General features: G+C 45.9%; 1 protein-coding gene across 1 annotated transcript; it reads left to right on the top strand.

Annotated features, from left to right (window-relative positions):
- The first annotated feature begins 502 nt into the window (after window positions 1-502).
- On the top strand, window positions 503-1915 carry LOC138363765 (ribosome-binding protein 1-like). The gene has a single exon (XM_069323158.1). It carries the CDS (start codon window positions 503-505, stop codon window positions 1913-1915), a length of 1413 nt encoding a protein of 470 aa, XP_069179259.1.
- The last annotated feature ends 20970 nt before the right edge of the window (window positions 1916-22885 follow it).

Below are 22885 nucleotides of genomic sequence, written 5' to 3'. Positions count from 1 at the left end.
TTTCCTACTAACAACTGTTGTAGTGATATATAACCGCACAAAACCAATATGGCAGCACCGCTATAATCTATACAATAATCACTGTTTTCACTTTCACTTTCCAGCTTTCACCATCACTGATGACAATGATATTTCTAGATCACAAATGTCAGACTGAACTCAGTCCTGGTCTTACTGAACACACCTCGTTGTGTGTTTAAGTCTGTTTAATATTATTATCTATATAACCTGAAACATTATTCTGGGAGTTCACATATAATGAATAAGCAGATGACAAGTTAACTCAACGGTGGAAAATATATTAGGATGATGATAATTGTTGGCAAAAAAAATCTATCTTCATCTGGCTGTTATGAGCTCCTTGGATAGACTGTGCAGGCCGGGTATGTTGAGGCCTCATGGCACCCATGGTTAGGACTACGAATCTGACCAATGGGAAGGCAAGAGAAATATTCGCTTAAATACCATAAGTCTATGCAAATCTGATGTGAGGTGTGACATTATGAAGACATCACTACTCGCAGCCTCGACTGTAGCAACTGACTTGAGGTTCGCTCCTTTATCTAACCCTCAACTTACGGTTGCACTTGCACAGGTGGCAGCTTTAATATGCAAGCAAATAGAAGCACTGGCAGCAGCACATGCAGGCAAGAAGACACAGGCAGCGACACATGTAGGCAAGAAGACACAGGCAGCGACACATGCAGGCAAGAAGACACAGGCAGCGACACATGCAGGCAAGAAGAGACACAGGCAGCAACACATGCAGGCAAGAAGAGACAAAGGCAGCAACACATGCAGGCAAGAAGAGACACAGGGAGCAGCACATGCAGGCAAGAAGACACAGGCAGCGACACATGCAGGCAAGAAGAGACACAGGCAGCGACACATGCAGGCAAGAAGAGACACAGGCAGCAACACATGCAGGCAAGAAGAGACACAGGCAGCGACACATGCAGGCAAGAAGAGACACAGGCAGCAACACATGCAGGCAAGAAGAGACACAGGCAGCGACACATGCTGGCAAGAAGAGACACAGGCAGCGACACATGCAGGCAAGAAGAGACACAGGCAGCAACACATGCAGGCAAGAAGAGACACAGGCAGCGACACATGTAGGCAAGAAGAGACACAGGCAGCAACACATGCAGGCAAGAAGACACAGGCAGCGACACATGCAGGCAAGAAGAGACACAGGCAGCAACACATGCAGGCAAGAAGACACAGGCAGCGACACATGCAGGCAAGAAGAGACACAGGCAGCGACACATGCGGGCAAGAAGAGACACAGGCAGCGACACATGCAGGCAAGAAGATACACAGGCAGCGACACATGCAGGCAAGAAGAGACACAGGCAGCAACACATGCAGGCAAGAAGAGACACAGGCAGCAACACATGCAGGCAAGAAGAGACACAGGGAGCAACACATGCAGGCAAGAAGAGACACAGGCAGCAACACATGCAGGCAAGAAGAGACAAAGGCAGCAACACATGCAGGCAAGAAGAGACACAGGCAGCGACACATGCAGGCAAGAAGAGACACAGGCAGCAACACATGCAGGCAAGAAGAGACACAGGCAGCGACACATGCAGGCAAGAAGAGACACAGGCAGCAACACATGCAGGCAAGAAGAGACACAGGCAGCAACACATGCAGGCAAGAAGAGACACAGGCAGCGACACATGCAGGCAAGAAGAGACACAGGCAGCAACACATGCAGGCAAGAAGAGACACAGGCAGCGACACATGCAGGCAAGAAGAGACACAGGCAGCAACACATGCAGGCAAGAAGAGACACAGGCAGCGACACATGCAGGCAAGAAGAGACACAGGCAGCGACACATGCAGGCAAGAAGAGACACAGGCAGCAACACATGCAGGCAAGAAGAGACACAGGCAGCGACACATGTAGGCAAGAAGAGACACAGGCAGCAACACATGCAGGCAAGAAGACACAGGCAGCGACACATGCAGGCAAGAAGAGACACAGGCAGCGACACATGCTGGCAAGAAGAGACACAGGCAGCAACACATGCAGGCAAGAAGAGACACAGGCAGCGACACATGCAGGCAAGAAGAGACACAGGCAGCAACACATGCAGGCAAGAAGAGACACAGGCAGCAACACATGCAGGCAAGAAGAGACACAGGCAGCAACACATGCAGGCAAGAAGAGACACAGGCAGCGACACATGCAGGCAAGAAGAGACACAGGCAGCAACACATGCAGGCAAGAAGAGACACAGGCAGCGACACATGCAGGCAAGAAGAGACACAGACAGCAACACATGCAGGCAAGAAGAGACACAGGCAGCAACACATGCAGGCAAGAAGAGACACAGGCAGCGACACATGCTGGCAAGAAGAGACACAGGCAGCGACACATGCTGGCAAGAAGAGACACAGGCAGCGACACATGCTGGCAAGAAGAGACACATGCAGCGACACATGCTTGCAAGAAGAGACACAGGCAGCGACACATGCGGGCAAGAAGATACACAGGCAGCAACACATGCAGGCAAGAAGAGACACAGGCATCAACACATGCTGGCAAGAAGAGACACAGGCAGCGACACATGCGGGCAAGAAGAGACACAGGCAGCGACACATGCTGGCAAGAAGAGACACAGGCAGCAACACATGCAGGCAAGAAGAGACACAGGAACACTAACATGGGGGGGTGGGGGGGGTGAAGGGGGTACAGAGGAAGACTCATGAAAGAAGGGAAACCAAAAATTAATGGTGAAATAAAGTAAAAAGAAGTGAATAAGCTTAGTGGTTCGACCAATTATTTTTTTTTTATATTTGTGGTAATTTATTTTAAGGTTAAATTGTGGTCGTGATGTGGTAGTGTGTTGTTCCGGTCCTAAGTAACAAAGTATCCAGTACCAGACATATAGTCGTTCCAGTACCACGGAACAACTTTGAGCTACTAGCTCAGAGCTACTACTCTACACAATAAAATACATAGCCACTTTTTCATTGTGTATTCAATCATTTTTTGGTTATTAATTAATTTTTCCGGAAGCCTATCAATGATGCAGACTATTCCTGATAAATGTAGACATAAAATTTATATATAAATGAACAGGGCCAAGTTAATATATGCAACACGGAGTCCGGCCAGATCACAGGATTGTCAACTGCACATTTGTGTTCACCGAGCTAATCTGTCCTCACACTTTATGAGGGATTAGCCGATCTCTCACGGTGTTCAAGCGAGATGAGCAGGCGATGAACACCTCCGAAGAACACGTGATGAATCATCCTGTGATTTATATGTCAGGATGCGAGCAGCGGCGTGTAACAGCCTGGTTGACCGTACCACCAGGGAAGGTAGCCCCAGGGTAAAGTGACCGCAAACTTGACGATATTACTTACTGCGTAAGCAATTTGGCGCTATAACATGAGAGGCACTGCGGTGTTAATGCTTTCTTCAGACAAATGTATGTATGTGTGTGTGTGTGTGTATTCACCTAGTTGTGCTTGCAGGAATTGAGCTCTATTCTTTCGGCCCGCCTCTCAACTGTCACTCAACTGTTTCTAACGACTACTACTACTACTTTTTCCCCCACACTACACACACACACCCAGGAAGCAGCCCGTGTCAGCTGACTAATTCCCAGGTACCTATTTACTGCTAGGTAACAGGGGCATTGGGTGAATGAAACTCTGTCCATTGTTTCTCGCCGGCGCCCGGGATCGAACCAGGGGACCACAGGATCACGTGTACAGCATGCTGTCCGCTCGGCCACCGGCCCTTGTGTGTGTGTGTGTGTGTGTGTGTGTACTCACCTATTTGTGCTTGTGGGGGTTGAGCTTTGGCTCTTTTGTCCCACCTCTCAACTGTCAATCACAATTTCGTGAGCCTACTGAGCTCTATCATATCGACATTTAAAACTGTGTATGGAGTCAGCCTCCACCACATCACTGCCTAATGTATTCCATCCGTTAACTACTCTGACACTAAAAAAGTTCCTTCTAACGTCCCTGTCGCTCATGTGGGTACTCAGTTTCCACCTGTGTCCCCTTGTTCGCGTCCGACCAGAGTTGGATAGTTTATCCTTGTTTACCCGGTCGATTTCCCTGTGGATTTTGTAGGTTTTGATCTTGTCTCCCCTTACTCTTCTGTCTTTCTGTGTCGTTAGGTGCATTTCCCGTAGCCTTTCCTCGTAACTCATGCTTCTTACTTCTGGGACTATTCTAGTGGCATACCTTTGGACTTTTTCCAGCTTCGTCATGTGCTTGAAAAGGTACGGGCTCTATGCTGGGGCCGCATACTCCAGGATTGGTCTTACATATGTGGTGTACAAGATTCTGAATGATTTCTTGCACAGGTTCCTGAATGCTGTTCTGATGTTAGCCAGCCTCGCATATGCCGCAGACGTTATTCTCTTTATGTGTGGGCTTCAGGAGACAGGTTTGGTGTGATATCAACTCCTAGATCTTTCTCTCTGTCTGTTTCATTAAGTACTTCATCTCCTATTCTGTATCCTGTGTCTGGCCTCCTGTTTCCACTGCCTAGTTTTATTACTTTGCATTTACTCAGGTTGAACTTCAACAGCCATTTGTTGGACCATTCACTCAGTCTGTTTAGGTCATCTTGTAGCCTCCTACTATCATCCTCAATTTCAATCCTCCTCATAATTTTTGCATCATCGGCAAACATTGAGAGAAACGATTCTATACCCTCTGGGAGATCATTTACATATATCAGAAACAGTATAGGTCCAAGGGCTGACCCCTGCGGGACTCCACTCGTAACGTCTCGCCAATCTGCGACCTCACCCCTCACACTGACTCGTTGTCTCCTGTTGCTTAGGTACTCCTTTATCCAATAGAATACCTAAGCTTTCTTCGCACAATCTTCTCCATCAGCTTGCATGGTATGCAGATTAGGGACACTGGCCTTTAATTCAGTGCCTCCTGTCTATCCCCTTTCTTGTATATCGGGACTACGTTAGCTGCTTTCCAAATTTCTTGCAGTTTCCCTGTTGCCAGTGATTTGTTATACACTATGGAGAGTGGTAGGCACAGTTCTCTTGCTCCTTCCTTTAGTATCCAAGGGAAGATTCCATCTGGGCCTATAGCCTTTGTCATATCCAACTCTAGTAAACACTACCTTACTTCCCCGCTGGTAATCTCAAACTCTTCCAGTGGTTCCTGGTTAGTTATTCCCTCTCTTATCTCTGGAATTTCTCCTTGCTCTAAGGTGAAGAACTCCTGGAATTTCTTATTCAGTTCCTCACACACTTCCTTGTCGTTTGTAGTGAATCCTTCTGCCCCAATCCTTAATTACATAACCTGTTCCTTTATTGTGTTTTTCTCCTTGTGTGGTTATGTAGCAATTTAGGCTGAGTCTTTGCCTTGCTTGCGATGTCATTTTCGCATTGTATTTCAGCCTTTCTTCTCATCCTGACATATTCATTTCAGGCATTCTGGTATCTTTTTCTGCTCTCCAGTGTCCTGTTATTCCAATAGTTTCTCCATGCCCTTTTACTTTGCTGCTTAGCTAGCCAACATCTCTGATTAAACCATGGGTTTCTCATCTTCATTTCACTGTTTTCCTTTTGGACCGGGGCAAACTTGTTTGCTGCGTCCTTGCACTTCTGCGTGATGTAGTTCATCATATCTTGGAACGTCTTTTCCCTGAGCTCTGCTTCCCATGCTATTTCTGTTAGGAATTTTCTTATCTCCTTTCCTCATAGTTTCCCTTTCGGTATGATAACCTTTTGGTTTCGGTATCCTTCCTCGAGTTCAATAACCCTTCTTCAATCAGATATTCAAACACCAGTACACTGTGGTTGCTCATTCCTACTGGAGCCTCAAAACCGATTTCTCTTATGTCGGAGTCATTCAGAGTGAAGACCAGGTCGAGCCTCGCCGGTTCGTCATTTCCTCTCATCCTTGTGGGTTCTCTGACATGCTGAGTTAAAAAGTTTCTAGTCACCACATCCAGCAGTTTGGCTCTCCACGTTTCCTTGCCTTCATGCGGTTCCTGGTTCTCCCAGTCAATCCTTCCGTGATTGAAGTCCCCCATGATGAGCAGGTGGGATCTATTTCTACAGGCAGCAGAGGCTGCCTTCTCAATTATAGTGTTAACTGCCATGTTGTTGTTTTCGTACTCTTGACTGGGTCTTCTGTCATTTGGTGGAGGGTTGTATATTACTGCTACTACTATTCTTGGTCCTCCCATTGCCATGGTGCCTACTATGTAGTCTGTGTGTGTGTGTGTGTGTGTGAGAGAGAGAAAGAGAGAGATAGAGAGAGAGAGAGAGAGAGAGAGAGAGAGAGAGAGAGAGAGAGAGAGAGAGAGAGAGAGAGAGAGAGAGAGAGAGAGAGACTGACAGACAGAAATGTACTAGATAGTATATAACAGTTCAAGAGTCAATACATCAGACAACCGACGGACAGCACAATCCGTCCTTAAATATCGTCGCTTTTTGCTCGTATGCGCACTATGGCCTAAAATGGACATAATTTGAAATGAAATCGACTCACAAAAGTTACATATTGTCCCGTTTTCTGAAGGTGTCCTCTGGTTTACTCGGTAAGGATAGAAGAGGAAACATTCAATTAACGCCCCCCTCCCCACTCAGCTCGTTGTTGCCGTGAGGGGGGCTTAGTGGGCGGCTGCCGGAGTGTGATGCTCCTTGGGACAGTCCTCTGTCCTTTTCTAGCCTTGTCCTCCTGCTGCCGTCCTCTCCAATTATGCTGAGCACCTTTTCCTTTTCCTTCTGTTTCGTTTTTCTCCCCCCTCTTCTCCTATCTGCTTGCAGTTTCCTGCCGACCTTTTGCTTGTTTTGGTACTTCCTTTGGCCTTCTTCTGTTTTGACGCCCGGGTGCTTGAAGAAGCATACTCTTGCACCCGTAGAACTGTAGTACCCAACGTCAAGAGCGAGGGGAACCTTTTATTGTCAGTCCCCCTTTCGTCACTGAACCTGATCTCGACGGACTGTCGGTTCTTAAGGTGGCGTTTGTGGGGGGTATACTCACGACGCACCCCTAGGAGGCCCCGGCATGATCGGCGATAGCTTCTTGTTGGGTGTCCTGCCTCTAATTGTGGGTCCATGGTGGGTGTGGGGGCACATTCGTGAATGAATATTTTTTCTCGTAGCGATGATGTTTACTGGTTCTACTGTTTCTCCTTATCTTCTCAGGCTCGTGGGGTGGGCGACCAAGCCCCCGAGTCGGTCCGTGTTGGAAGACCGGGCTCTGTATCCTCCGCTGCATTGGGCCCTGACCTTGCTCCTCCTTTGGCCTCTCTGACTCCTCCCCTCGGTTCCCCTCCCTCCTCTGTGGTTGGGTCGAGCCCCAAGCCCCCAGTGGTGACTACCTCGTCCCCTGGCACGGCTCCATCTCTAGTTGTAACTACTGCGCCTTTTAACCCCTCTCTCTCTGGAGGTTATCAACGCTGTCCTCGTCATGGCCGCCCTCGCTCGATTCCTTCCTGTTCTGATACCTATCAAGCCTTGTTTGGTTCCGCTTCATGGGCCAAATATTTTGATCTCCTTCCTCTTAATTCTGCATCTCCTGACGATTTCTCCCTCCATTGATATCTCGGTGATTCCCTGGATGCCTCCATTACTTTCAGCCCCACTCGTCTCGGTACACGTGTCGTTGCTGCTCCTTCTCAGGATGCTGCTTCCACTTGGCTGCCTTATCCTGCCTTGGCGAGACCCCTGTTCGGGTCTCAAAGAACGCTCAGTTGAATGCCAGTGTTGGCACTATTCTGCTCCCGCCCCATGATGCGACCGGTGTTCGAGATCTGCGAGACTGCCACGACGATATACGACATATCCTTGCTGCCCAGGGCCATTCTATTCTCCAGGTGGACACGTTTACTCGTCCCCCTCGTGGTAGTCGCCGCCAACCCCTCCGGGTTGTGAAGATTACTTTTGATGGTAGGATCCTTCCACCCTTTGTCATTCTTGCTGGTGCCAGGTGCTCTGTCCAGGAGTACATTCCTTCTCCTCGGCTCTGTAACAAGTGCTGGAGGTTTGGGCATGGTGCCCTCCACTGCTCCGGGACTGTCTCTCTCTGTCCTTTGTGTGGTGGTGAAGGTCACTCTAAGTCGGAGTGTACATCTCCCCAGGCTCGTTGCCTCAACTGCGGTGAGACCCATCCTACCTTCTCCCGTGCGTGTGTCCATTACAAGCTTGAGGCAGCCGTCCTCAGCTTGAAGCACCGGGAGCGTTTATCTTTTCTTGAGTTAAGACGCCAGGTTCGCCAGCTCCCGCCTTATGCTCATGTCTCTTATGCTCGCGTGTTGCGCTCTGCCTCTCATCGTCCTTCCCACCTTCCTCAGACTCACAACCGTTTCCGGGCCTTGGACCCTTATGTGCCCACTGCCTCCTCCTCTGTTCCTTTGGGTTCTCTCCCGAAGGATCCACCTCCTGGTCCTCTGTCTGGGGTTCCCCTCCTTTTTACCCGGTCTGTCTTGTCTCCTGTGTCTTCTTCCTCGTCTCCCTTCGTTCCTCCTTCCCATCCTTCCCCTCCATCTCTTGACTCTCCCCGCCGCCTGTCGGTGCGGGCTGATGTCCATCGCTCTCCAAACGGCCATCATGTGTGCTCTCGTTCAGCTTCTCCTCTTGAGACGCTAGAATCCATTGCCCAGTACGTAGTTGCTGGGACACCTGTCTCTTTAAGTCAGAGGCGTAAGCCTCGCTCCTCTCCTTCCTCCTCCCGGCGGGTAAGAAGGTTTCGCTTTCTTCCTCGGCCCCTACTTCTGCCTCTCTCGCTCTCCTTCCCCTCCCATTTCGGTGGTTGCGCCCCCTGTTCCTGCTATGGAGGTTTCTTTAGCCCCCGCTACCCTCTCGGTTGCTGCCCTTGCTGAGGTGCGCTCCCCTCTTTCTACTCCCCCTCTTCCTGCTGTTGTCCTTGACTGCTCCCCTCCGTTGTCTCCTCCTTTTGCTCCTCCGGACCCTGCCCACCCACCTCTGGTCTGTTCTCCCGCTTCCTTCCCTCCATCTTTGCTCAGTTTACCCATGCCCCCTAACCCTGACTTTGCTGACCCCGATCCCGACCCTGATATTCTTTAACGTGCTATGTTGCTCTTTCGCCTTTGTTTCTTCCTTGTTTTCTGTTGTTGTCCTTTCTCTTCTCGTCGATGTCTATTCTTCAATGGAACGTTCGAGGTTATTACGCCAATTTCCTCGAACTCCAACTTCTGATTTCGCGGTTTTCGCCCCTTTGTGTCTGTCTCCAGGAGCCGATGCTTGGTGCTCGTCCTGGTCGTTTTCGTGGCTATTCCTTTCTCTCCCCCCCCCCCCCCCAGCCGGTGCTGGGGCTCCTAATTCTTCTGCTCTCTTGATTCGCGCTGATGTTCCCTTTGTTCCTTTACTTTTTCCTTCGCCTCTCCATTGTTCTGTTGCTCATATCTTTGTGGGGAAATGGTACACAGTTTGTTCCATTTATCTCCCCCCCGAGTGTCCCACTTTCTCTTCCTGATTTGAAACACCTCCTAGACTCCTTGCCGGAGCCTGTGCTCCTGCTGGGTGATTTCATTTGTCGTCATTCTCTTTGGGGTGATGTTCTGACGAATAAACGAGGTCGCCTTCTTGAGCCGTTTCTCCTCTCTTTTTCCCTGTCTCTTCTGAATTCTGGTGAGCCCACTCATTTGGACTCTCGGATTCGCACCCTTTCCTGTCTTGATCATTCTCTCTGCTCTTTTTCTCTTTACTTAGATTTCACGTGGCAGGTTCTTGATGACCTCCATGGCAGTGATCATTTCCCCATCCTTGTTTCCTTTTTCTCTTTTTGCCCTTCCCTCTCTTTCCCTAGGTGGCAGTTTGCTAAGGCAGAGTGGAACCTATTTACCCCCAGTGCTGCTCTCTCTGACCTCTCCCTTCTGCCTCTCCCTCGCGCTCTCCTCCTTTTTCATGACACTGTCTTCGACGCTACCCTCCACTCTATTCCTCGCTCTTCCTCTCGGGGTCTACGGAAGTGCGTTCCCTGGTGGAATGCAGACTGTGCTCGGGCTGTCCGCTGTAAGCGTGCAGCCTGGAAGAGGCACCGCCGTCGGCAGACGACCGATTCTTTTCTTTTCTTTTGGAAAGCGAGTGCGGTGGCCTGTAGGGCCATCCGTACGGTTAAATGTGAATGTTGGGCTTCTTATGTCTCCACAATTACGTCCGAAACTCCCCCGCCACAGATCTGGAACTGTATCCGCAAGATAGCGGGTAAGTTCGTTCCCGATGTTTCCCCGGTCCTTCACCTCCGTTGTACTTTTGTGGCGGACCCGTTGCAGGTCGCTACCGAACTGGGTTCCCCCTTTTCTTCTGTTAGCTCTGTTCTTCATCTTCCCCAATCTTTCCTTCTTCGTAAACCTGTCCTTGAGTCTCGTCCTTTAGATTTCTGCACTCGTCTTCGACTTTCCTATAACGAGCCCTTCTCTCTCTCTGAACTTCGTTCTGCCCTGGCCCTCTGCGGTTTTACGGCGGCGGGCTCCGATGGTATTCATTATGAGATGCTTCGCCGTCTCCCTCCGTGCACGTCTCAGTATTTACTAAGTCTGTATAATCGGATCTGGGAGTCATCGTCAGTCCTTGAGGACTGGCTAGATGCAGTTGTCCTCCCTGTTCGCAAACCAGGGTCTCTGGGAACTTTCCCTAAGGACTTTCGCCCTATTGCCCTCACAAGTTGTGTCTGCAAACTCTTTGAACGTATGGTTCTGATGTGGTTCCTGGAACACCATCACCTCCTCTCCCCTTCTCAATTTGGTTTCCTCAAGTGCCGCAGCACGACAGATGTCCTGGTGAACTTTGAGGTCTATATTCGTACTGCTTTTGCTGCGAGGACCTCCATTGTTGCCGACCTTTTTGACCTGGAAAAGGCTTACGACACCACTTGGCGATATCATATTCTATCCCAGCTTCATTCTTTTGGTCTTCGTGTTCATCTCCCTCTCTTCCTCCACAGCTTCCTCTCTCGTCGTTCCTTTCAGGTGCGCCTTGGTACCGCTCTCTCTGCCTCTTTTCAGCAATATGAAGGTGTGCCCCAAGGTAGTGTTCTGAGTTCACTCTTTTTCTGGTTGCCCTCAATGATCTTCTTTCCTCTCTTCCTTCATGTGTCTTCTCCGCTCTCTCTATGTCGATGATCTTACCCTTTGCTGTCAGGGGGATGATTCGCCTCTCCTTCAGTGCCGGCTTCAACTTGCGATTGATGCCGTGTCGTCTTGGGCCACCGATCATGGCTTCAAGTTCTCTACTTCTAAGACTTGTGCCATGTCTTTTACTAGGAAACGGGTCGTTCTTTGTCCCTCTTTGTCACTTTATGGTCATCCCCTTGAGTACAAAGATTCCACGATGCTTTTGGGGTTATTCCTTGACACTCGTTTGTCTTGGTCTCCTCATATCTCTTACCTCCGTGTTGAGTGCTCTAAGGCCCTTGCCCTCCTTCGGGTATTGTCCCATACTTCTTGGGGAGCAGATAGGCGCACTCTCCTTGTTTTACATTCCTCTCTCGTCCTGTCTAAGCTCGATTATGGTTGCCCTGCTTACTCATCTGCTTCTCCTTCTACTCTTCGCCATCTTGATGCTTTGCACCATACTGGGTTGCCCCTCAGTTCTGGTGCCTTTCGTTCGACTCCCGTCCTTAGCTTGTATGTTGACACTGGCTTCCTGTCTCTCCAGGACCGCCGTGATCGCTACAGTCTTCGCTATCTTGCGCGGTCCTTACAACATTCTTCCTCTCGCCTCTGTCGTGCTTTAATTTTTACCCCTCCTGCAGTTCCTGTTCCTCTTCACCACCTCCCTCTTTCTGTCCGGTTATCTCACTTACAGGATTATCTTTCCATTCGTGTTTCTAATGTTTCTCCTCGTGTTGTTCCTTCTTTGCCCCCGTGGAGAGTCCCCCTTCCGCAGTTTTGTACATCCTTGACCCGCTTCACTAAAGCTCTAACCCCTCCTACGGTTCTAAAACGCCTTTTCCTTGAGCACTTTTCTTCTCACTACCGCTCCGTTTCTGTCTTGACCGATGGGTCTAAGTCTGCGGACGGTGTTGACTACTCTGTTGTTTTTCCTGATCACACTTTATGTGTCGCTTACCTCCGGAGACTAGCATCTTTACAGCGGAGCTTTATGCTATTCTCTATGCTCATCGTCTCCTGCTTTCTCGTTGTCAGTCTTTCTTTGCAGTTGTTGTTGACTTGCGTAGTGCCCTCATGGCTCTCGGGTCCTTTAATCCAGTTCATCCAGTAGTTGTCGAGATCCAGCATTTGCTGTTTCTTGTTCACAGTAAATTTAAGTCGGTTGAGTTTTGTTGGGTTCCCAGCCATATTGGTGTGTCTTTAAATGAGCGTGCGGATACTGCCGCCAAGGAAGCTGTCCGCTCTTGTCCCATCTCTCGTAAAGGTATTCCATATTCCGACTTTTACCCGCTTATCCATTCCTACATTCTTACCCGTTGGCAGGCTTCTTGGTCGTCTGTTACTGGTACCAAACTTCGTACTCTTAAATGTTGTGTTTCCTCGTGGCCGTCCTCCTTCCACCGTAACCGGCGATGGGAAACAGCTCTGGCGAGGTTGTGTATTGGCCATACTCGCTTAACCCATGGTCACTTGATGGAGCGCCTCCCTGCTCCTTATTGTCCTAATTGCATTGTCCCTCTTACGGTCGTGCATGTCCTTCTTGAATGTCCTGACTTCCAGGACGAGCGTGTGTCTTGCTTTCCAACCGCCCCTCACGGTCGCCTGTCCCTCAATGGAATTCTTGGTGACTCGGATACTTTTGATATCGTTCGCCTTATGCATTTTTGTTCTCGTATTGGCATCCTTGGTGATATTTAGCGCCCTCTGATTATTCCGCACATTTGATGGTGTTGCATAGCCTTCCCGGTTTGGTGCCTTCTTTTGATAATTATTTACTTACTTTCAATTAACGGTTTTCATGACGTTTTGAAACCTTAGGATAAATTCCTGCCCTCCTAACCTACCAGAGGACCATTAACTAATTGTTCTGGAAGAAAACAAATTCAAAATTTATTTTCAGTTATTTTTTATTTATAAATTGCATCCATTTTCGGCCATACGGGCAAACGGCTAAATTCAGACGTAATTTATAAGAGGACAAGTTGACTTGATGCTGGTTCCCAGAGCCAACAGTTCGATCCTTCAGGCTGAGATATAATCCACAAACACGGGAGACAAACAAAGCTGGAGCTCCAGGACACATTAAAGTGCTTGACTGTGAATTGCTTTAAGCACCATTAAACTCCATTACCAAGATCACAAGAGAACTGGTGTTTCCAAATATCATGAAAGAGATGATTGTTTAGGCACGCCCCCCCCCCCCCAAACAATACCATAAAACAACTCTATTGAAGCCCCAGTGAATACAACACGAACAATATCTACTTGGCACTCTAGCTGCCTCTTTATATAATGACACACAGACGCTGGCTTAGAGACTGTCGCTGTAAGGGATTATAGCAACGCATTACACTGTATACATCTGAGGCTTTAAGAGCAGGAACAGACTCCACAAACACACACACACACACACACACACACACACACACACACACACACACACACACACACACACACACACACACACACACACACACACACACACACACACACATACACACACACACACACAAACACACACACACACACACACACACACACACACACACACACACACACACACACACACACACACACACACACATACACACACACACACACACACACACACACACACACACACACTCACACACACACTTTGCATATGCTTTGGTTGGCATATGCTAGGTTTTGCATATGCTAGGTTGGCCAACAGCCTTTTTTGAATATGTTTGGTTGGCTATCATAAGAACTGCCTTTAGAAACTTGTGTATGGAATCGTTTAGGACCCTGTATACCATTTATGTCAGACCAATCCTGGAATATGCAGCTTCTGCCTGGAGTCTATATCTAGTTAAACACAAGACAAAGTTAGAGAAGATTCAGCGGTTTGCCACCAGGACTTGTCCCGGAACTGAGAGGTATGAGCTACGAGGTAAAGCTGAAGGAGCTGAACCTCACGTCCCTGGAAAACAGAAGAGTAAGGGGAGACATGATAACCACCTACAAAATTCTCAGGGGAATTGAGAGGGTGGACAAAGACAAGCTCTTCAGCATAGGTGGGACACGAACAAGGGGACATAGATGGAAACTTAGTACCTAAATGAGCCACAGAGACATTAGAAAGAATTTTTTCAGTGTCAGAATGGTTATTAGGTGTAATGCCATAGGAAGTGATGATGGAGGCTGACTCCACCTTTTACACAGTTTCAAATGTATATATGATGGAGCCCAGTAGGCTCAGGAATCTGTACACCAGTTGATTGACACTTGAGAGGCGAGACCAAAAGGACAAAGCTCTACCCCCGCAAGCACAAATAGGTGAACACATATAGGTAAGTACACACACACACACACACACACATAAGTAGTGAGGTTGAGGACTAGAACCGTCCATGGCACCTGAGCAGGTGAGCTCATTAAGCCCCCCCTGCTCAGGTGAGCATAGGTACGTAGTCCTCAAGGGGTGTGGGGGAATTTCCCGGTAGTTTTGACGCGTGGCGGCGGAGGTCTGCCGCGCGGGCCCCTTTGATCGTGGGTCATGTTGGGGAGGGCTGGAGGGAGTCTATGTGGTTGGTATGCGGTCATGTAGGGGAGAAGAAAGAGGAAGAGAAGGAGAGTAGGAGAAGAGAAGAAGATGAATATGTATGAGTATGTGCCGTAGAGTTAATCCGGTGTGTGTGTAGATGTATGAGAGTATGTTGAGTGAAGGAGAGCAGAGTCTTAAGATGGGTATGTAGGTTATGTTGTAGAGGGGGGAGCCCTGCCTGAGAGGGGAGCAGGGAGGGGAAGCCATGGCTGAGAGGGAAGCAGGCTCTTAAGATATGAGGGAGAATGAGTGGAAAGTGAGGGAGCAGGTGGGTTTGTGTGACAGTAAATGTAAACAAAGGAGGGTTAAACTTTTTCCCAGCCAACACAGCCAATGCATCTGTGTTGATGGGTGATCAACGACTGCTATTAGTCCCCCATACATGGGGCAGGTGTTGAGGGGGAGTGAGAGAGAGAGAGAGAGCAGGGGTCTTGCGGATGCCGTCCATCATCCTTAATCGTTTTTTCAAAGCCTACACGGGGAGTCTGGGGATGTTCTCACCGTCAGGGTTCCCCCTCTACTCTGGTTTTCATTGAGAAAGGGGAGATGGTACTACCGCCAGCAGGCTCCACCTGTCCCACATACCACCACCACCACCACAGCCACACTGCTGGGAGTGACAGCAATACGGCGTACCATACTCTCTCCTGACACAGCTCACACCGGGACATAGCACTGAGTGTGGCATTGTTCTTTCTCAAAGATGAGCCATGACCTCAACATTCAAATTCCAAATGCAAGCCTGGGCGGGAGAGAGAGCCTTTGTGGACGGTTCCCCTCTCTCTGTGTGAGAATCTCTCACACAACTGGGCTAATAAGACAACATCGCGCACCTATCCCACTCTCCAACAGGCCTCCCCCCCATCCCCTCCTCCCCCCTTACCATCAACCATCACCCCACCCTCCCCCACACCGATTGTTCTGTGCAAAAGCATTTTTTAAGAGTAACGAGAGTCATAAGGTGGACTTCAATCTTATTATTATAACAAATCATAATTTTTTTGTTAACGCAACTGCATGGGATACACATAGCAGTCAAGGAGACCAGGCTCTTAAGATGGGTATGGGCTGAGAAGGAGGGGAAAGGGTAAGAGGGGAGCAGGCGGTGTCTTGTGTGATAGCATGGTGTGGGACCGGTTGCGGGTTGCAGCATGTTGGGCGTTGTGGGTCATGTAGGGTAAAAGTGAGAGTATAGGAAAAGGTGAGCAATAGTAGTAGATGAATATGTGCCGGATGTGATGCAAAAATGGGCGGACGTGATGCAAAATTGGGCGGACGTGATCCCAAAACGTGCGGACGGGATACAAAACACCGGGACGTTGTGAGCCTTAGGGGTAAAAGGAGGTAGAAGGTGTAAGTAAGGGAATAGGTGTGTAGCATAAGTGTAGATAGCATAAAGTTAAGCAGTGTTAGTAGTTTTATATATATATGTCGTACCTAGTAGCCAGAACGCACTTCTCTGCCTACTATGCAAGGCCCGATTTGCCTAATAAACCAAGTTTTCATGAATTAATTGTTTTTCGACTACCTAACCTACCTAACCTAACCTAACCTAACTTTTTCGGATACCTTACCTAACCTAACCTATAAAGATAGGTTAGGTTAGGTTAGGTAGGGTTTGTTAGGTTCGGTCATATATCTACGTTAATTTTAACTCCAATAAAAAAGAATTGACCTCATACATTATGAAATGGGTAACTTTATCATTTCATAAGAAAAAACTTGAGAAAATTTATTAATTCAGGAAAACTTGGCTTATTAGGCAAATCGGGCCTTGCATAGTTGGCCGAGTACGACGTTCTGGCTACTAGATACAACATATATATATATATATATATATATATATATATATATATATATATGTCGTACCTAGTAGCCAGAACGCACTTCTCAGCCTACTATGCAAGACCCGATTTGCCTAATAAGCCAAGTTTTCATGAATTAATTGTTTTTCGACAACCTAACCTAACCTAACCTAACTTTTTCGGCTACCTAACCTAACCTAACCTATAAAGATAGGTTAGGTTAGGTTAGGTAGGGTTGGTTAGGTTCGGTCATATATCTACGTTAATTTTAACTCCAATAAAAAAAAATTGATCTCATACATAATGAAATTGGTAGCTTTATCTTTTCATAAGAAAAAAATTAGAGAAAATAAATTAATTCAGGAAGACTTGGCTTATTAGGCAAATCAGGCCTTGCATAGTAGGCCAAAAAGTGCGTTCTGGCTACTAGGTACGACATATATATATATATATATATATATATATATATGTCGTACATTATATATATATATATATATATATATAATATAATATATATATATATATATATAATGCATTATATATATATATATATATATATATATATATATATATATATATATATATATATATATATATATATATATATATATATATATATATATATATATATATATATATATATATATATTATTAAATATGACCGAAAAAGTAAGATTAATAATTCTAACACGAATTTTCTCAATCTTTCGTACATTTCTTTTCACTGTTGGAGGTAAATCAAAAATCAATTCTCCAAAATTCATTTTTATTTCTAGTCTGACGCGACACTTGAGCGCGTTTCGTAAAAATTATTACATTTTCAAAGACTTTAGTTTACAAATACACAACTGAATAGAACTTACGCATCTCCGATTTTATATCTACATTTGAGTGAGGTGGATGGGGTGAGGTGGCATTAATAGGGTATTAATTTCATCAACACAAGACAGAACAAGAGGTGGCATTATTAGGGTATTAATTTCATCAACACAAGACAGAACACGAAACAATGGGTATTGAATAGAAATGTTTGTAGAAAGCCTATTGGTCCATATTGCTTGATGCTTCTATATTGGAGCTTTAATACTAAACTAAATAATCACACATGAAGTGATTTCCACATTCAGTAAACACTTACTGAGTTGTAAACTGAATGCCTGAGCCACCCAATACATGGATGATGATAGTAGTATTAAATTCAAGATGGAAAACTTTAACCTAAACTAAAAAATGAGCATGCATGAAGTGATTCCCACGTTCAGTAAACACTTACTGAGTTGTAAACTGAATGTCTAAGACAGCCAATACGTTGTGGATGATGATAATAATATTTTATTTTACGATTGAAAAACATTAAACTAAAATGAACTCACATGAAGAAATGTAGATAGCGAACATGTCTCCTCAGCTCTTTTATCTTCCGCAAAGCCTTTCCTCCCATCTCAACCCTATTAGTTCATGTTCTTGTGTTTCACTTTTTGTTAAAACTAAATCTTCAACAAGATCCTGTAGATCTGAGGCAAAGTGAAATTGACAGTGCTTAATTTAGAAACTGTACTTGTGATCGGTCTCGAACCCATTGTCGATGGGCCGATTTATATTGAATTTTGTAACTAGCTCATCGAGATTGTAGCTTGCTTAGCTAAAAGAATTGTGGGGTTCAGTCCCTGAGCCCATTGTGTGCCTCTGTAACCCTTTTCAATACCGCCAGCAAGATGGGTATGGGGGGCATAATAAATGAACTAAACTAACTAAACTGTCATACAGTGCTAATGGCATAAGGTCAGCCTGACGAAACTGTAGATGCTATGTCCTACTAAATTGAAACCGGGTATTTCACTAATGACTCAACTCGAGAGAGAAGCTGTCTATCCCATAACATATTAGAGTCTTCAGTCCACTGTTGCTGTTTGACTTATTGAGTTACTGAGGGATGGTTTTAAAATATAATAATAATAATAATAATAATAATATCAAGACTAAGATTCGTGAGGTATATGTTGTGATCACACAGTTAACAAAAAAAAGTATTAGAGTTTGTAGGTAGTGATCATGTCTCCCCAAACTCTTCTGTCTTCCAGCGTGGTATGACCTCTGGTGAGCATGTGTGGAATGGGATAGCATCTGTGTATTTGTGAACTGGGTCACTACTCTACATATGAACAGAAATAATACTACTACTAAAAACTTTGCATAGAACCTCCGGTCTGGGAAGGGTGAAGTGATGCTTGATGGTTTGGGCTTGGAAAGGGGGTGGGAAGGGGGTTGGGGATGGGTGGGGGTGGATGGGGGATACTATAAGGTCATCCCAATATCTCGTCCATCTCACTACGCCTCAAACCACCACCCCAGATGTGTGTAATTGCGAAGCACCTGGGATTGATGTTAAATAATAATAAAAGACTAAAAATTATATATAATGGGTTCACTTCTCCTAACTATTTATTTATTTATTTATTTATTACTCTGTATAGCGAGAAAAGCGTGTAAACTTGGAACTTGCGGGTGACAAGTGTAATGGGAGGGAGTGGTCGGCTAAGGTGTGCGGTGTCACCTCATTTAGCCTCAGTCATGTGTCAACCTATACAGAGGGGAGCCGCCTCCGAAGGCTCGGTCCCCACCCAAAAAATTTTCCCTCTTTCAGTAAACGCTAACCTACTGACTTTGACTGAGTTTACTAAGTGATGTACCATGTGGTGACACTTCTCAGGTGTATGTGTCGGTATGTGGTCCTGGTCCGTACAGGATAAACTATTTTTTCACACACTATGCTAACACCATAACTGCATTATTGTATGCTATCTCCATGTGACTGCATTATGATGTGTTATGTCTACCAGTTGTTATGTTTTACCAAGATAAATATGTAAGTGTCTTATGTTATGTCAACTATTTATTGAATAAAACGTACTAAGAGAAGGATAAACTATTTTTTCACCCACTATGCTAACACCAGTCTCTGTTTTTTTCTACCAGATAGACTGCTAAAACAGTCATAACCAGAGCTAACTATTTTAAATTAAAGGTGCAAAGATGTTTCGGAGTGCCCGTTTAGTGAAGAAATGACACAAAATTGTGTTTATTGATTAGTGCGAGGCAGAACAAGAGATCAGGAGGTATATGTTGTGATCACGCAGATAAGAAGAAAAAAAAATAGAATTTGTAGGTGGTGAACACATCTCCCCATACTCTTCTGTGCTTATTTCACAAAGTCTTTTTTCCCAACTCTCCACTCTTAGTTCGCGGACTGGTGGCCCACCTTTGTTTAAAATTAAATCTACAAAGCTTCACATTTTCAAAATTTTATTTGGACATCAGACAGAAAGTTGATTTCCACGTTACGTTACAATGTGTTACAGGGGGCTAAAGCTGTCACACAGTAATATTTATTTTTGATAAGAGATGTAATGGAGATGGACTAAGTCATACTTTTCATTTCAGAATGTTATTTTGGACTTCAGAAAGTTAATTTCCACGTTAAATTACAATGTTTTACACAGGACTAAAACTGGCACACTGTCACCAGTCTCTGTTTTTTTTCTGGTGGATCGATCACTAATGGGTGATGAGCGCGAAGGACGATGGTGAGTGAAGACTCGGCGCTAAGGAGGGACACGAAGGTCAGACCCTAACGAGACGGATTGATGTTTCACTCATTCAGTATAAGAGCCTTGAACATTCTGTGACATTGTTTTGCTATGATAATGACGTTGTGTGTTACAAGGTCTACACAGCAATAATGGGTGTAGGATGAAGAGGTGATGGAGATTGAGTAGACACGCATACATTTCAATGATATTTATTTGGACAGCAGATGTTGCGATCACACACACACACACACAGTTAAGAAAAATTTGTAGGTAGTGATCACTCTCCCGTGTCAATGTGACGACTTATATTGAATCTTGTAACTAGCTCGTCATGATTGTAACTTGCTTAGCTAAAATGAATTGCGGGGTTCAGTCCTTGACCATATTATGTGCCTCTGCAAGTTTTTCCTTTACTGCCCATATGACTAACCGCCCTGTGTGTTTGGGCTGTTTAGCATCACGTAGGTAGTTCTTGACACACTATGTAACCATGCATATAGTGTAGAGAAGCTGTATAAATAATCAGGTACCTTGTTATTCATTGTGTGTCAAACTCCCAAGAGGGGAAGCCGCCCAGGTCTGCATTTGGAATTTGTATGTTGAGCTCATGGCTCACCTTTGAGAAAGAACATTGTCACACTCAATGCTATGTCCCAGTGTGTTAGGAGAGAGAGTGTTCGTTTGAAGAGAGGGTGGGAGGTGGGTTGGGGTTGGCGCGTGGATATGGGGAGGCAGTAATGACTTATTTAACCTCAGTTTGGTGACACACCAAGAAGGGAAGCCACAGACCATAGCTCGCTCGCTCTCTCTCTCACCCCACCAGGCCTACATTTGGAAATTGTATGTTGAGGTCATGGCTCATCTTTGAGAATGAACAATGGCACACACTCAATGCTATGAAGAGGTTTGTTACTCAGAGTCCTAGCAAATTATAAGCGATATTAAAAGAAATCGCTACCTCAGACTATAAACATTATTTGATATGAATACAAAGACATATATATATATATATATATATATATATATATATATATATATATATATATATATATATATATATATATATATATATATATATATATATATATATATATATATATATATATATATAATGTGTTTACCTCGTTTATGGCGGGCTGACGAAATGTGAAGTGGGGAATGGATGACTGGGCAGCTGCATGGGAGGGGAGTGAGGGGAGGGTGGGACATATGACCACACCTTAATGTGTGAGGCATCAAAGACTACACACCAGTACAGTTCTCCTTTCACTGCGGTATGTGGGCTGCCTCATGGCCCATGCCTCACTGCTGCTATGTGGCAGAGTGAGCTGTGACAGGAGTGACTATGGTGTTCCTTATTGCTGTCATCAAAAGCAGTCCTCCAGACCCACGGAGTGTGTGAAATTGATAGGTGATAGATACACCTGCCGAGGGGGGAGCTGAGGGGAAGTGAGGTGGGAGGGGGAGGACCAAATTCGTCCTGGTGCAGCTCCCAACACAATCCGGTCTGACACCTAGAAAAATAATGACCCCACTGTCAAAAACACAAAACCGCAAACAGCTGTTCCCTCTTCATCTTAAGTCCCTTGCTCTCCTACCCCCTCAGGTCCCTCTCAAGTCGAAGGGAAGCCCCCCTCCCTCACCCCTTAACATATCCAGGCCATGTAGGCACCCTCCCCCCTCCACCCCCTCTATACATATATATAATAACTATCTACGGGCTCACCATAGCCCGTGTTACTTGGAACTTTTTGTTCCAGGTAGCGAACCTCTAACAACAACAACAACAACACCCCCTCTACATAGTCACATTCACACAAACATTCTAAGGAAACTACTCCAAGCTTGTACTAAAGAGGCACCCTTCTTGAGCCCGGATGGGCACATATATAAGCAAGTAGATGGGGTCGCCATGGGTTCTCCCCTAAGTGTCCTGTTTGCAAACTTCTACATGGGTATCATCGAGCAAAAAGTCTTAGTCGACATGAACTTGAAACCGGCCATATACTGCAGTTATGTTGACGACATTTTTACACAGGTACCTGATGTCAGACATCTGCAGGAGCTGAAGGAGGCATTTGAGCAGAATTCTGTGTTGCGTTTCACTTACGAGATGGAGAAGGATGGGAAGCTGCCCTTTCTAGATGTAACAGTCATGGAAAGGAGCGGAGGTTTCCACACTGCAGTCTACACTAAGGAAACAAACATAGGAATGGGCCTAAATGCCAACAGTGACTGCCCAGACAGGTACAAGAGGAGTGTTGTTAACGCTTATGTCGACCGTGCTCTCAGCCACAGCAAAGAATGGAAGCAAGTCGACGAAGAACTCTGTAGGGTAAGGCATGTCCTAGTCAACAACGGCTTCTCCAATGGCTTCGTTGAAGACATCATAAAAAGGAAAGTGGAACGCCATGCAACCTCTGAAGAGACAACTAACACAACACCTATGCCCCCTATTAGACTATTTTACAGGAACTTCTTTTCCACAGCTCATAAAATGGAGGAAAGGATCCTGAAAGATATTGTTAATAGAAACGTTATCCCTACAGACAAAAATCAGAAGATACAACTGACAATTTACTATAAAACCAAAAAAACGGCCAGCCTACTCATGAGAAACTCTCCAGACACAAAGCAGAACGCTTTAGTAGAGACCAACGTCGTCTATGCCTTCAAAGGCCCATTTGGGGACTGTAAGCCTCAAAAAACTCAGTATATAGGCAAGACAACAACATCGCTTTCAAGGCGATTAACGATGCATAAGCAACAGGGCTCCATTAAGGAACATATAATCTCTTCCCACAACCAGACCATCACCAGAGAAATCTTA

This window comes from Procambarus clarkii, chromosome 11 (genome assembly GCF_040958095.1).
Source record: "Procambarus clarkii isolate CNS0578487 chromosome 11, FALCON_Pclarkii_2.0, whole genome shotgun sequence".
In the NCBI taxonomy this organism is placed as follows: Eukaryota; Metazoa; Arthropoda; class Malacostraca; order Decapoda; family Cambaridae; genus Procambarus; species Procambarus clarkii.
This window is presented reverse-complemented; position numbering and strand designations above follow the sequence as displayed.

Coding starts and splice junctions, on each gene's coding strand:
- LOC138363765 (XM_069323158.1), top strand. CDS start 503: ATGAAGACATCACTACTCGCAGCCTCGACTGTAGCAACTGACTTGAGG.